Source organism: Clinocottus analis, unplaced genomic scaffold (assembly GCF_023055335.1).
Source record: "Clinocottus analis isolate CAN_PGR_092001 unplaced genomic scaffold, fCliAna1.0.p SCAF_22, whole genome shotgun sequence".
Taxonomy (NCBI): Eukaryota; Metazoa; Chordata; class Actinopteri; order Perciformes; family Cottidae; genus Clinocottus; species Clinocottus analis.
In genome coordinates, this window is record NW_027175954.1 from 435294 (window position 1) to 448100 (window position 12807).

At 43.0% G+C, this 12807-nt stretch overlaps 1 protein-coding gene across 3 annotated transcripts in view; it reads right to left on the reverse strand.

Annotated features, from left to right (window-relative positions):
* ttbk1a (tau tubulin kinase 1a) overlaps positions 1-12807 on the reverse strand; it is a 40640-nt gene that overhangs the window by 14765 nt on the left and 13068 nt on the right. For all 3 annotated transcript variants that reach the window (XM_068588656.1, XM_068588657.1, XM_068588655.1), the window contains 9 exons: positions 10664-10768; positions 5563-5628; positions 5313-5405; positions 4391-4516; positions 4148-4302; positions 3196-3406; positions 2910-3082; positions 2435-2775; positions 1588-1769 (listed from right to left, as the gene is read on the reverse strand). In XM_068588656.1, coding sequence (XP_068444757.1) covers positions 1588-1769; positions 2435-2775; positions 2910-3082; positions 3196-3406; positions 4148-4302; positions 4391-4516; positions 5313-5405; positions 5563-5628; positions 10664-10768 — 1452 coding nt within the window. The remainder of the gene's footprint in view (positions 1-1587; positions 1770-2434; positions 2776-2909; positions 3083-3195; positions 3407-4147; positions 4303-4390; positions 4517-5312; positions 5406-5562; positions 5629-10663; positions 10769-12807) is intronic.

A 12807-nucleotide genomic window follows, 5' to 3' on the forward strand; every position in this document is an offset into this window, starting at 1 on the left:
CTAGATGCTAACCAACCCGACCAGACCTGAACTGCCCCATCAGCGCCCACTGAAGCACAAAAGACACACAAGTCGCACACACAATAAACTGTCTGGTGAAGACTCGACTAGAAAAGCTGCCAAACTCACAGGAATAATGAGACATCCTCTTTCTCTGAGAATCCTCTTGTCCGTACAGCGGATATGAACCTATGGCTAGCAGCTAGTTATCTTAGCTTTAGCATAAAGCTTGTAAACAACTAGTCCAGCTCCGTCCAACGGTAACACAATCCTCTAAAGCTCTCTGATTAACATGTTGTATGTTTGGATTAAACAAACAACACAGAACTTTAACTGGTGTTAATTATTGAGCTAGCTATGTTCCCCCTTTTCCAGTCCATGCTAAGCTAATCTACTTCTAGGTCTTCTCATAATATGTCATTCCTCAAATATACTATAAGTACGTATACACACACTGGGAAAACCTATACATGCTGTGTGAAAACAGCAATTTTCTGTGATGATCGTTGCATGTGAAATAACAAAAATATGATATGTATATTATATATAATCTGTTCCACACACACACGGCGCTCAGCTGTTGCAGAGAACTTGTTCTCTCCTACTGTGACTTTGTCAGTGAACATCGACGTCCTCAGTTGGAGAACATGAAGTGTTTCCAGCTGCGGGGGCAACACACACTTCAAGTACCTCCTCATGCACAATCTCACCCCCGTCGCTCCCTGCTGAACGCCGGTAAACACTGATTCTATCAGAGGACATGTTGGTTTCTGCTGCTGCTGCTGCTGCTCGTGTGACAGATGTTCAGCGGCGGACAAACTCCCGCGGGAGCCCGTCCGCCTGTCATCACTGTGACGGCTTCATGGGACGAATCCAGCACGAGTCCAGATGTTTGTTTTGCTCTCGAGGAAGACGAACGAAAGGCGAAGCCGTCAGGCTCTTTGCGTGTGACACATGCAGGTCATGTGACCTGGAGACTCTCTACGTGTCTCTGTGTGTTTACTTATTCTTTGATTAGATATTTCTTGATTTAATTTATCAGTTTGTTGGTTTTGTAGTGCATTTTTTTGGGGGGGGGGCACTGATGCATTTAAAAGGTTTGGATTATTTGTTCTCACTAAAAACTGTTCCTGCCCCTTTGTTACCGGGCGGATTAAACACAGTGGGGTCACTGGACAGCTCATTTCCTCTTTCCTGTTACCAAACGACAGCTTTCACAGACTCTTGCAGTACAGCTAAAGTTTAAACTATTAGGTGTACTCACTCCTAACTTTCTCTCCAGGTCCGGGTATTGAACCGACAACCTCTTGGTTTTCACAAGGTGAAGTAAAAGTGCAGAATCAACCGACACTGACGGGAAACCAAGAGGGGGAAATTCGGGGAAATGAGCTGAGCCTTTCGATCGTGCTGGATTCGTCCTGAAAGCTGCATGTTGACCGACAGACAAACGAGGCGGAGCGGCTGCTTGCAGAGCGCCACCGTGTGACGGCGTCTGGTATTGTCTGTCCAGCAGCCGTCCTCTTCTTCGTCTGTCCGCCAACACCGGAGAGCTGAGCTCCCCTCTGATTGGCTGGCTGGGTCTCTTACCGGTCTCTGAGGTCCAACGGGCTCCGACTCTCTCCGGCGGGGGCGTCCCGACGGCAGCGAGTGACACGGCGACTGGGCGGGGCTCCCGCCGCTCCTCCTCGACGCCTCCTCCTCCGTTAATGTTAGCATCCCCCGGCTGCTGTCCCTGGTGTGGGTCTTTGGACGAACAACCAGCTCCACTCCTGCGGGGGAAACAAAGTGTTAACCAGAGTTACAAAAGAACTGAAAGTCGATACTGATGCATTTTGTACTTATTGTAAATTTGATGTTGCTAAACATTAGTGAGCAGGAAGCAACTTTAGTGCTTTTCTACAATACATATTTTCCAGGGTGGTTCGTTGAGACGTGTTTAGCCTAGCTTAGCACAAAGACTGGCTTCATTAGGAAACTGTTAGCTTAGCTCCAACAAAACAACAATTTTCTACAATAAATATTTCTAGGGTGGTTCGTTGAGACGTGTTTAGCCTAGCTTAGCACAAAGACTGGCTTCAGTAGGAAACTATTAGCCTAGCTCCAACAAAAAAGGAACTTTCCAACAATTCCAAGTCTGTCTAACTTGTTTCATGATGTTCTTTGAACAGTTGGAGGGATAGTAGCATAACAAGGATTTAGCAGTTAGCGCTGGAGCAACTGCTGGGAAACTCCTGAGTTGTTGGTTTGATCTCTGTATTAACTACTGCTGTCAACTAAACTAGCTGAAGTGCACGATGGACAAATTAAATAGCTTGTTAGCCAACCAATATGTTGATTAAGCTAGGCTGAACGCCTCCTGAGCCATCATCTGACTTCCTGGCAGAAAGCTGTTCTGCCCACCAGTCAATCAAAACGTGGTACAAAAAGCTCCCACCTGCCGCCCTGAGCCTCCTCCTCTCCTCCTGCTCCTCCAGGGGGCGGAGCTCCTCGGGCTCCTCGTCGGTGGTTCCCGACGTGGTCGGTTGGAAGTCCCGCAGCTCCGTCTCCTTGTCGATGATCACCCACTCTTTGCTGTCAAAGTCCTCCTCCTCGGCCAGCGGGACGGAGCGGATGAAGGCGTTGCTGTGCGCCTCCTGGTCGGCCGACGCCACCGACGCCTCCTGCCGGCCGCTGGCCTGACGGTCGCCGCGGCAGCCGGGGTCCACGGACAGCATCTGAGCCGGCTGGGAGGAGTAGACGTGACGGGACGGCGAGCCCAAGATGTCCATCCTGGACCTGGGAGGACACACGGACAAGACACGCAGACAAAGTAAAGAAATGATGACTTTCTAACGTCTAAATGTGATTCTAACTGAAGCAGAACGCAGCGTGTAAAGCTCCTCCGGTGTTTTCCGGGCGTTTCGGATCACCTCTGTCCGTAGCCGTCGGCCCGGCCCTCGGCGGCAGACAGGCGGTCCGATTCGGGGCTGTTGACCCGCCGGTACCGCAAGGACCGACCCTGACCGCTCGGTGACTCCGGGACTCCGCCTCGAACCGGCGACACGGGACACGCCCCCCGACTCGCCTCCTCCTCCTGAGGCCCCTGAGGAAGGACAGGAAGTGACGTTTTACATCGGAAAACTCAAGAAAAGAAGTATGTTTCTTTTTTTTTTCTGGCCGAAGTGTTGAGCAGAATCTGTCCAGATGTTCGTCAACCTTGTTCAGGCTGATCCTGAGTCTGTTGCGGTTGAAGTCCGTGTCCTCCCAGGCTTCTCCGGGCTCGCCGGCGTTGGGGGCGCCCGGCTCTCCGGGGGGCCGGCTGGCCGGGACCGGGGGCGCGTTCTCCTGGTCGCTGAGATGTTCGTCCTGCAGAACCTCGTCGGTGTTCTCCCGCTGGAGGTCTCCGGGAACCGGCGTCACGATGGCTCTGAGGACGGAGAACGGCCATTTTAGAAAAACGCATCGTGCGATGTAGTAAAGGTTATTCTGGCTCGTTGACACGTTTTTTAATCACAGAGTGCACAGTTTTAGATATTTTATCATCCAGGGAGCCTTTTGGTTGTTGTTCATGTGCGTATTTTTAGCATTTGTTTTTACATAATCAGTGAAGATGATTCATGTGGTCCTCACGCTTTATATTCAGAATTAAATATATTTGTTTTTTTATATATATTTATTGATATATCGATATATTTTTGTTTTATTGTATGTCTAATTCTTTGCACCTTTCCTACCAGTCAAATTCGAGTTATATAAATATATATAGTTTTTATTAAAAATAAAATATAATTAAAAAATAAATAAATAAAATGTTTTGTATTTTTTAATACATATATATGTAAAAAAAATACATACTTTTTATTATTAAAAATTAATGTATTTATATATGAATAAATAAATGGAAATGCATAATTTTTGTATTATTAAAAATGTATGTATTTGTAAATTAATATATTTTATATAAATAAATAAAAAATACATACATTTTGTTTTTTTAATTACAAAAGAAAATATTAACAAAAAATTAAGATAAGAAAATAATAAACACAATAAACATAAGGCAATAATAGACCAGAACGAGTGTGCTCTGCCCGTGGCCCTCGTGGCCGCCACCCGGCCTGATCCCTCCAGCTGGAGGCTCTCAGGCAGCTGCAGCTCTGCGTCTTACCCCACCATGGCGGCGGTGGGCCGGGTGTTGTGCTGTGGTTGGCTGGAGGTACTGGTCGACAGCGTGACATCGCCGCCTCCCTTCTCCCAATCGAAAGGCTCGTTCTCCGTGATTATTCGCTCCTTCATGCTGTTCTCGAACACCGACATCAGCAGCTGGAAACCAAACGGACAAGACACACGCTGGTTAAACGCAAACGAGGCCGTTTCACCGCTCCGAGCGCGTTCCCTTCGCACTGCGCACCTGGTAGTCCGGTTTGGTGTAGTAGTCCAGAGCCAGGACGTGGTCCAGGAAGATGTTGAACTCTGAAGGCATGTGTTTGAGCAGCATCCGATGGTCGTAACGCTCTTTAATCTGACCGACTTGTTCCTGCGGGAGAGAAACAAACAAAACTAATCACTTTCAGCTGCAGTGAATTCATGAAGATTCATCTAAAGTTCTGTATTCATGCGTTTGAAATATATAAACAGGTGACGAATCCAACTCATTTTGTTACCGATTGTGCAGGTGTTGTATATTATATACTTTTACCACCTGTTTATATCTCTGTGGATGTGTATAAATGTCCAATTTTGGCCCTATATTTAAACTTTTTTTAAAGTTTTCATATACTAGAAAATATTATATAAAAGAAACTATTGTATGTACTTTTACATATACATCTGTGTGTATATATACACACATAGTGTTATGTACTATTTTTTACATAAAATAGTACATAAAATATGCAATTACATGTCTTTTTACCACCTGTTTATATATGTGTGTGTATGTATGTCTATATATATTATTCATTCCAATTTCTACTTATATTTAACCCTTTAAAATCCTCTTAAACCTCTTTAAGAAGTTGATGTCGAATGATCGTCTTAGTTTGGTCAAAACGTGTTTCCAACAAACACTCATATTTCCTCATGTTTGAGTCCGTATGTTAAAAACCACAGAAAGCAGCTGTGCATTTGTGCGGCGTTGTTAAAACTGCAATAACTGCTTGCTTTGTTCCGTAGAGCTGCAGAGATGGTGATCATATCTGCGTCCCCTTCCACAATAAACAGTGAAATATGAATGATGTGTTCAGGCGCTGCTCTCACGTCACCGCTGGAATGAGTGATCATCATTATTCTGCTGTCGATGGAACAATACGTGAGGGGGAAAACAGTCTGACCTTGTCTTTGATCTTTCGCCATGGCAACTGTCCAACGGCGAACTCCACCAGCATGTAAAACAAGGACCACAGGTCGTCGTGCCGACCCATTTCCTGCAAGGATTCACGTTAGTTTGTATCGTCCATTCGACACGTTGCATTTCGTACAATCGCCGCCGGTGTTGCATGAACACATATAGACCCTGAACGGCGTCAGGAGAATATTGAACTTTTTTTTTTTGAGCCGATTAAAGAGGAAAATCCCACCGACCTTGTTTTTGTGAGCGTTGACCGACGCGTAGCGGACCGTCCCCCTGAAACCCGCCACCGTCCTCGGCTGAACACAAGACGGAGGAACGTTAGACGACGACTCGTCAGAACTCACTGAAGCTTATATTTATGAATCCTACATTTATATATTTTACATTTTTAAATCTTACATTTCTAAATCTTATATTTCTATATTTTACATTTCTATATCTTACATTTTTAAATCTTACATTTCTGAATCTTATATTTCTGAATTTTTTATTTCTAAATCACGTTCTGCTGCTGCAGCAAAGTAAAAACATAATAAAAAAATAAATAATAAAAAAATGAGGTTTGGGCTCGTTGACTTGTTGCCAGGCAACAGATCAGCGAGAGCGGGCCGTGATCGCTGTTACAAATGTTGATCTTATTTAATGTTTAATTTACTTAAATAACCTGGAGGTCAGGCGGGGTTTGCGCTCCCCTTTAAAGCAACAAACACAACTTAAACTCACGTGTGTGTGTAAAAACAGCCTCATAAACAAAACATAATAACTGAAAACACGCGTGTTTATAAACTGCTCTTCATCACAGCTTCTCAGTACTCATCATATTCTGGTACATTTAAAGTTTTTTGGGGGGAGCTTTTCCTGAACTGATGTGGGGGTCAAAGGTCAGAGGATGTCTTCTGTGTTCAGATTGTTAAAACTCTCTGAGGCCAATTTCTAATTTTTTGGGTGTTTCTGGTGTCGACAAAGTGAATCAAACACATTAAAACCAAATGATGACGCAAACAGAGCCCCGAGCAGCGGGTCACGCTGCGTCTGTGGAGGGCATCAGGGTGTTTCCATGGGGATATTATTGTGTGGCTGAGCGGGTGTGATGACATGTTTAGGTCTCCATGACAACTGGGAACTGCGTCACGACTCCAGAGAGAGAGAGAGAGAGAGAGAGAGAGAGAGAGAGAGAGAGAGAGAGAGAGAGAGAGAGAGAGAGAGAGAGAGAGAGAGAGAGAGGATGAAACGTTCACTCGCCCCGTGAGCCATGAAGTTCTGGTTCTGATTCAAAGCGGCACCGCGGGGGGGGGGGGGGTGTTTGTTTTGTCAACAAGTGACAGTTTTGGCTTCTTCTTCTTCTTCTTCTTCTTCTTCTTTTTATTTAGAAGTGTTGTGAAGCTAACTGACAAAGCTAATGTTAAAGTAACGTCTGTGTGTGTGTGTGTGTGTGTGTGTGTGTGTGTGTGTGTGTGTGTGTGTGTGTGTGTGTGTGTGTGTGTGTGTGTGTGTGTATATATATATATATATATCCATATTTTGACTGGACGCCAATTCATTTTTTAGGTCAGATATTAACATGCTAGCATTACGCTATCGTTAGCTTGTACTTAGTCAGTATATATATATATATATATATATATATATATATATATATATATAAATGGTCATGAAGGTCATACATGTATACATGGTAAAGTTGAACTAATTGTTTGACTATGAAAAGTGTTTTTGTTAGAAAGTTGTGTGACTGCTCATGAGGTTTGCTTTTGCTTTAACATGAACTGAAACCTGTTTTAGTGACAGGCGTTGCTGGTGGACGTGGAGTTAAACCCACGTGTGTGTGTGTGTGTGTGTGTGTGTGTGTGTGTGTGTGTGTGTGTGTGTTGTTACTGCGGGCGGTGAATGAAGGCGTTGTGATGCGCTGGTCGCTGTGTGGGTAAAGTTCTCCTGTCCTCTATTATTAGCAGCACTTTAGTCTCTGATGGCGACTAACAGGCTCTTTCTGGTTGAGTTTGGTTTTTTTTTGCCTTCCCCCGGTAAAAACTCTTCGGCGTTCGGCCGGTGATGCGGCCGTGACTCCCTCTGTTGCTACAGAAACCACTCACATCCCTGGGTAACCATGGAGATGACGGAGAAACGGGAGGCATGCACGTCAAAATCATAAGTCCAAAGGAACTGTAAGAAAAAAACAAAAACAACACTGAAACATAATACGATGAACGTAAAACACAGAACGCAAATCATTGAGAACAAAGAAGTGATGATTGGTGATCAATACGGACTGAACATCAACGACACTGACGTCAAAGAAACAGCTCTTCATGACATCACACAACTCAGACGAAACACTGCAAAACTTGTATTTTTAGAGTATTCAGAGTATTTTTTTTAAGTTAAAATCAAATTATCTAACGTATATGAGATGAAATCAATAGCAGTTCTTCTGAAAGAGGGTTAGGTTTGGAGATTTAAGGTGAAATATTTTTAAAAAGGTAAAAGATAATCTTAAAAACAGAGAGTTTTGTGAAGAGGAGGCAGGAAAATATACAATACAACGACATAAACAACTTTAATCTACTCAAAAACTTCAATTTCTGAGTAATCTAAGTCTGAAAATCCATCTGGAGGAAACAAAGGGACAAACGAGCTAAAAGGAAACATGAGCAGGAGGAGATCAATATGTACATTCTTGATGATGCAATTATTCTGAGAGAGGGTTAGGATATTTTAAATAAAATACATCTTAAGTGAAAAAAAGAAGAAAATTTGGGACTAATCTGAGAGCTCAGACTTTTCTTTTGTTAAATGTCTAAGAAAAAACTACAAGGAAACATTAAATGACAGAGGAACCACTAGTCGTTCTTTTGGCCTGTTAAAAGATCGATTTTTTTTAGAAAGTCTAGACAACAAAACAAATATATGAACTGTGATTTCTGACTGAACCGCGGCGCCTCGCGCTTCAGCCGAGCCGTCAGACGCAGAGGAAGATGTTCATGATTTATTCATCATGTGGATGGAATCAAGGAGAGAGGGGGCACGCACACACACACACACACACACACACACACACACACACACACACACACACACACACCAGAGACAAAGTGCTGGAAAGCATCTTAATACAATTAAAATCAAATAACTTGTCTTCTCTTGTTCAGACTCAAATAATTACTGTATCTAACAAGTACCTGACATCCCTTCTTCAGATAGATAGATAGATAGATAGATAGATAGATAGATAGATAGATAGATTGATTGATAGATTGATACTGTGTGCGTCTGCTGTTTGCTGACAGATTATTTCCTTTGGAAAACAAACGATGAGGGACGATGAGCTGATCACTCTGTAGGTCCATCACCAGCAGAGACACATTATTATTTAATGCACGGAGAGTTGAGAGCCACAGACAGGAAGTCAGACAACGCTCAGAGGCGTCTGCACATGAGATTTGTTGAATATATAAATATAAATATATGTATTTGTAACGGCAGACTGATACTGTGACTGCTGTTGATACTATACTACGCTCATGTGATGGCCGATTTCCTGTTAGAGAGAGAAAGAGAGAGAGAAATAGGGGGGGGTGGAGTACTGCTGAAAGATGGAGGGACAAAATAGATGGAGAGGAAGAAGAGAGGCACCAGGATGAAGAGTGGGGGAAGGGTAGAACGAGAGAAAGAGGTAGAGGGAGGGAGGGAGGGGTGGGAGACGATCCCCTCAGATCAGTGGACAGAAGCTGACTCAGCTGTAGAGAGAGAGAGAGAGAGAGAGCGAGAGAGAGAGAGAGAGAGAGAGAGAGAGAGAGAGAGAGAGAGAGAGGGAGAGAGAGAGAGAGAGAGAGAGAGAGAGAGAGGAGAGAGAGAGAGAGAGAGAGAGAGAGAGAGAGAGAGAGAGAGAGAGAGAGAGAGAGAGAGAGAGAGAGAGGGAGAGAGAGAGAGAGAGAGAGAGGGAGCCTGAGGTCGCTCGCCCACTGACGCACGCAGGAGCATCAAATATTCATCTCACTGCTGCAACAGAAGCAACACAACACCGCAGGAAGGCGAGGAGAGGAAGAGGAGGAGAGGAAGAGGAGGAGAGGAAGAGGAGGTGGAGCAGGAATGAGACGAGGAAGACGAGGAGAGGGAGACACACAAATGGACGTGAGGAGGAGGAGAAGGGTTGAGATGGAAACAAAAGAGAGAAGCAATGGAATGAGGAAGAGGAGGATAGAAGAAGATGAAGTTGACAGTAACCAGCTCACGTAGCCGCTGATCTAAAAATATCTCAGAGTTCTGATAGAGAGACGTCATAAAGGAAGAGAAGGAGAAGGAAGAGAAGAAGAAGAAGAAGAAGAAGAAGAAGAAGAAGAAGAAGAAGAAGAAGAAGAAGAAGAAGCTAACAGCAGCAGTGAAACTACAGAAACCAGCCGACCTGATTACCGACCGACGACCAATCAAAACATCTGGAGGCATTTTAGACTTTTCACAATAAAAGCCTTTTCCATTGCAGCCTTCACGCAGAGACACTGCTGTTCTGATATCATCTTGATCAATAACCTCTAATCAGGCCTTATCGATCACTGTGTGTCACACACACACACACACACACACACACACACACACACACACACACACACACACACGCACACACACACGCACACACGCACACACACGGGGGACATTAGGCTTCTAACAGACAAACAGTCTGCGATCTATTGAACTGATGTGCTGCATTGCAGCAAACACACCCTGTCGGCCTGCTGGCTTTTTGAAGCTTTTCATAATTCAGTTTATTTATTTTTTTAAAGCAGCTCAAAAGGAAAGTGAACCATGAAACACACCGCAGGAGTTTGTGTGTAGTGTGGAAGAGCAGTTCTACTCAAACAAAACAAAACAAACAAATACAAAAATTCATCAATCTAATGACCATAAAAAATGCTTCACTGCATTTCTTATCATTTCAATTGTATGAATTATTTTTGTTTTCTAACATTTATCAGATTTCCTTTGTTTTGTTTCTATTATATTTTATACCAGAGCATGTAATGTTTTTGTCGTTCATAACCGTGATTTAAAATGTCAAAAACTAGAAGCTAATGGCTAACATCGATGATAAAATGCCTAAATCACGTGTTACAAACACATTATTATGATAATCTGACGTGTAAACACTGTAAATTGCAGCTATAAGATAATCTTGACTTTATATTTATTCATCCTGAATGTTCATCTGTTTATTTTGGCGGCAGGACGGGTCTTCCATACGACGACAACAATGTAAATACTTCCTCTGATGCAGCGTTTCAGGACGTTAGCGGTTAACAAAATGGCCGCCCCTCCGGCGTCGCGGAGGACGTGTCTTACCGGCCGGACCTCTCCGGTGGTGTTGGTGTACTGCCGCGCCAGACCGAAGTCCAGCATGTAGCACTTCCTGTAGGTGGAGGGAAGCCGGCCCATCGCGAAGTTCGACTGCAGGAACGAGAAGCGAGACAGAAAACTGTGAGAGGCGGGAAATGCTAACAGATAGCTTTAATGTTTAAAGAGGTTTTCAAGGGTTTTGTCCTCAAGAGGTCTGAGTGACGTAGATATGAAACTCCAACAGTCTGTTTCCCCCAAATCCAGCAGAGACCGTCTGACGCTGCAGCCTCCTTTCTGTGTTTCTGTGTCACTGCGTTGGGCGGCCATCTTGTCACTAGCTAATCTTCAAAATACTTTTATTAGGATTTCAGTTTAATTTCTGCTTTTTCTCCAACACATTGTTTAGTTCTTCAGATATCAGGAACATTTGTGCTTTCTCCTGGTTAGTTTGACCCTTTTCCCACTAAAATGATCTCCTTTTCTACACTGTAAAAACTGTGATTTGTGTTAATTAGATAAATAATAGCAACCTTTACCTAATAAAAAAAAAGACGTGCATTATGTACAGTTTTGAATGACATCGAGCTGAATTCAAGAAATGCTGTTTATTTATTAAATACATTTTACTTCATTTTGTTTGAATTAAATCAGCTGTGAGGAGACTTTAATTGTATATATATATTTTGTTAAATTTATTTTAAAGTCAAAAGATGCAGGAAATTTATGACTTTTACTAATTTGGAGGGCTTTTTTTTTTTTTTACAGCCGGTTAAGTAAACACTGGCGATGTTACTCTTTCATTATCATCATCATCATCATCATCATCATCTGTGCACCTCTGTGTCTGTCCGCGGCTCATCTGACACTCTGCTGCAGCAAACACAACATCACATTTTGTGTTTTTTTTGCGGTGACTCACACTTTTTTCTCTTCACACCTCTTTTATAATTCTGCCATTGACGGCCCGCGTGACTCTTCACTCGCTGCTCTTTGGGACCGCCCACCTGCTGCTCTTTTTAGTTTGATTTTGTTCCTGTCGGTTTGAATGGAGTGTGTTTGGATGATCAGCGAGGTAAAGTTCCTGCTGAGTGGTCGATGGAGGACAAAAGCCAGATGTTACTGGGAGCTCTGGGGTTTGTGTCCAGCGGCAAAAGGGGCGTCCAGTAGCACAGGGGGGATGTTTTAGTACATTTCACTGGTAACTCATTTACATTTAACAGAGTTAAAGAAGGTCAGAGGAGAATAAACTGAACTAAACTGCAGGAAATTAAACATAAAACGTCTTTCCTTCTGAGACGAACATGAAACCACTGATATGTGAAACTATAATAGGAAATATAATTTGATTTATAGATTCGACCCAAAAAAAACGGAGCCGGATGGCGTCAATGAGCCCGATGACGGCGGCGCCGAGCAGACGGGCTGCAGGCTTCCCTCCGTCACCGTGACCTTCCTCGTCCTCTGGCTTTTGTTCCAGCTCTGCTTATTAATATGGAAATGTGCTCAGCGCGTGAAACATCCTCGACGGTCTTCACCGTGATCACAGCTTTTTTTTCTGGACTTAAACACTGTCAACGGTCACATTTTATCTTTGAAACACGGATAAAAACTTTAAACCCAAATAAAACTTGTCTGATGACATTATTGGAGTATTTTCCCACACAGAATGATTCATATTGTTCATCATATTGTTATCGTATTATTGTTGTATATCAAAAGCAATATTATTGGATTACTATTAATTTTATACTGTTCATTAAATGAATTACTTGCTTTCCTGATTTTTTTGACGAATCTTTTTTTTCATTTATTAATTTTGACAAAAAAAAATCTTAATCTAAATTAAAACAGTTTTTCCGCCCTAAACCTTAAAATTAGTGTTTTAGATCATCACTCCAACAAGAAATTAATCTGTCAGGACTCTAGTAGATGGATGGATAGATGAGTTTTCATTTGTTATTACTTTTTGTTCCTCTGAGTTTTGTTCTATCATTAATAACTCAATGACACATTTTGAGGCATTTAAATAGCCGATAAATCTATTTTCTCAAATAACTTTTGACACAGTAAAAACTCCATCAGCTCTCAGCTCACTGGCTCCTCCGATCAAGTGTGAATCTTAAGCTCAACCACGGAAGAAAACAGCGACG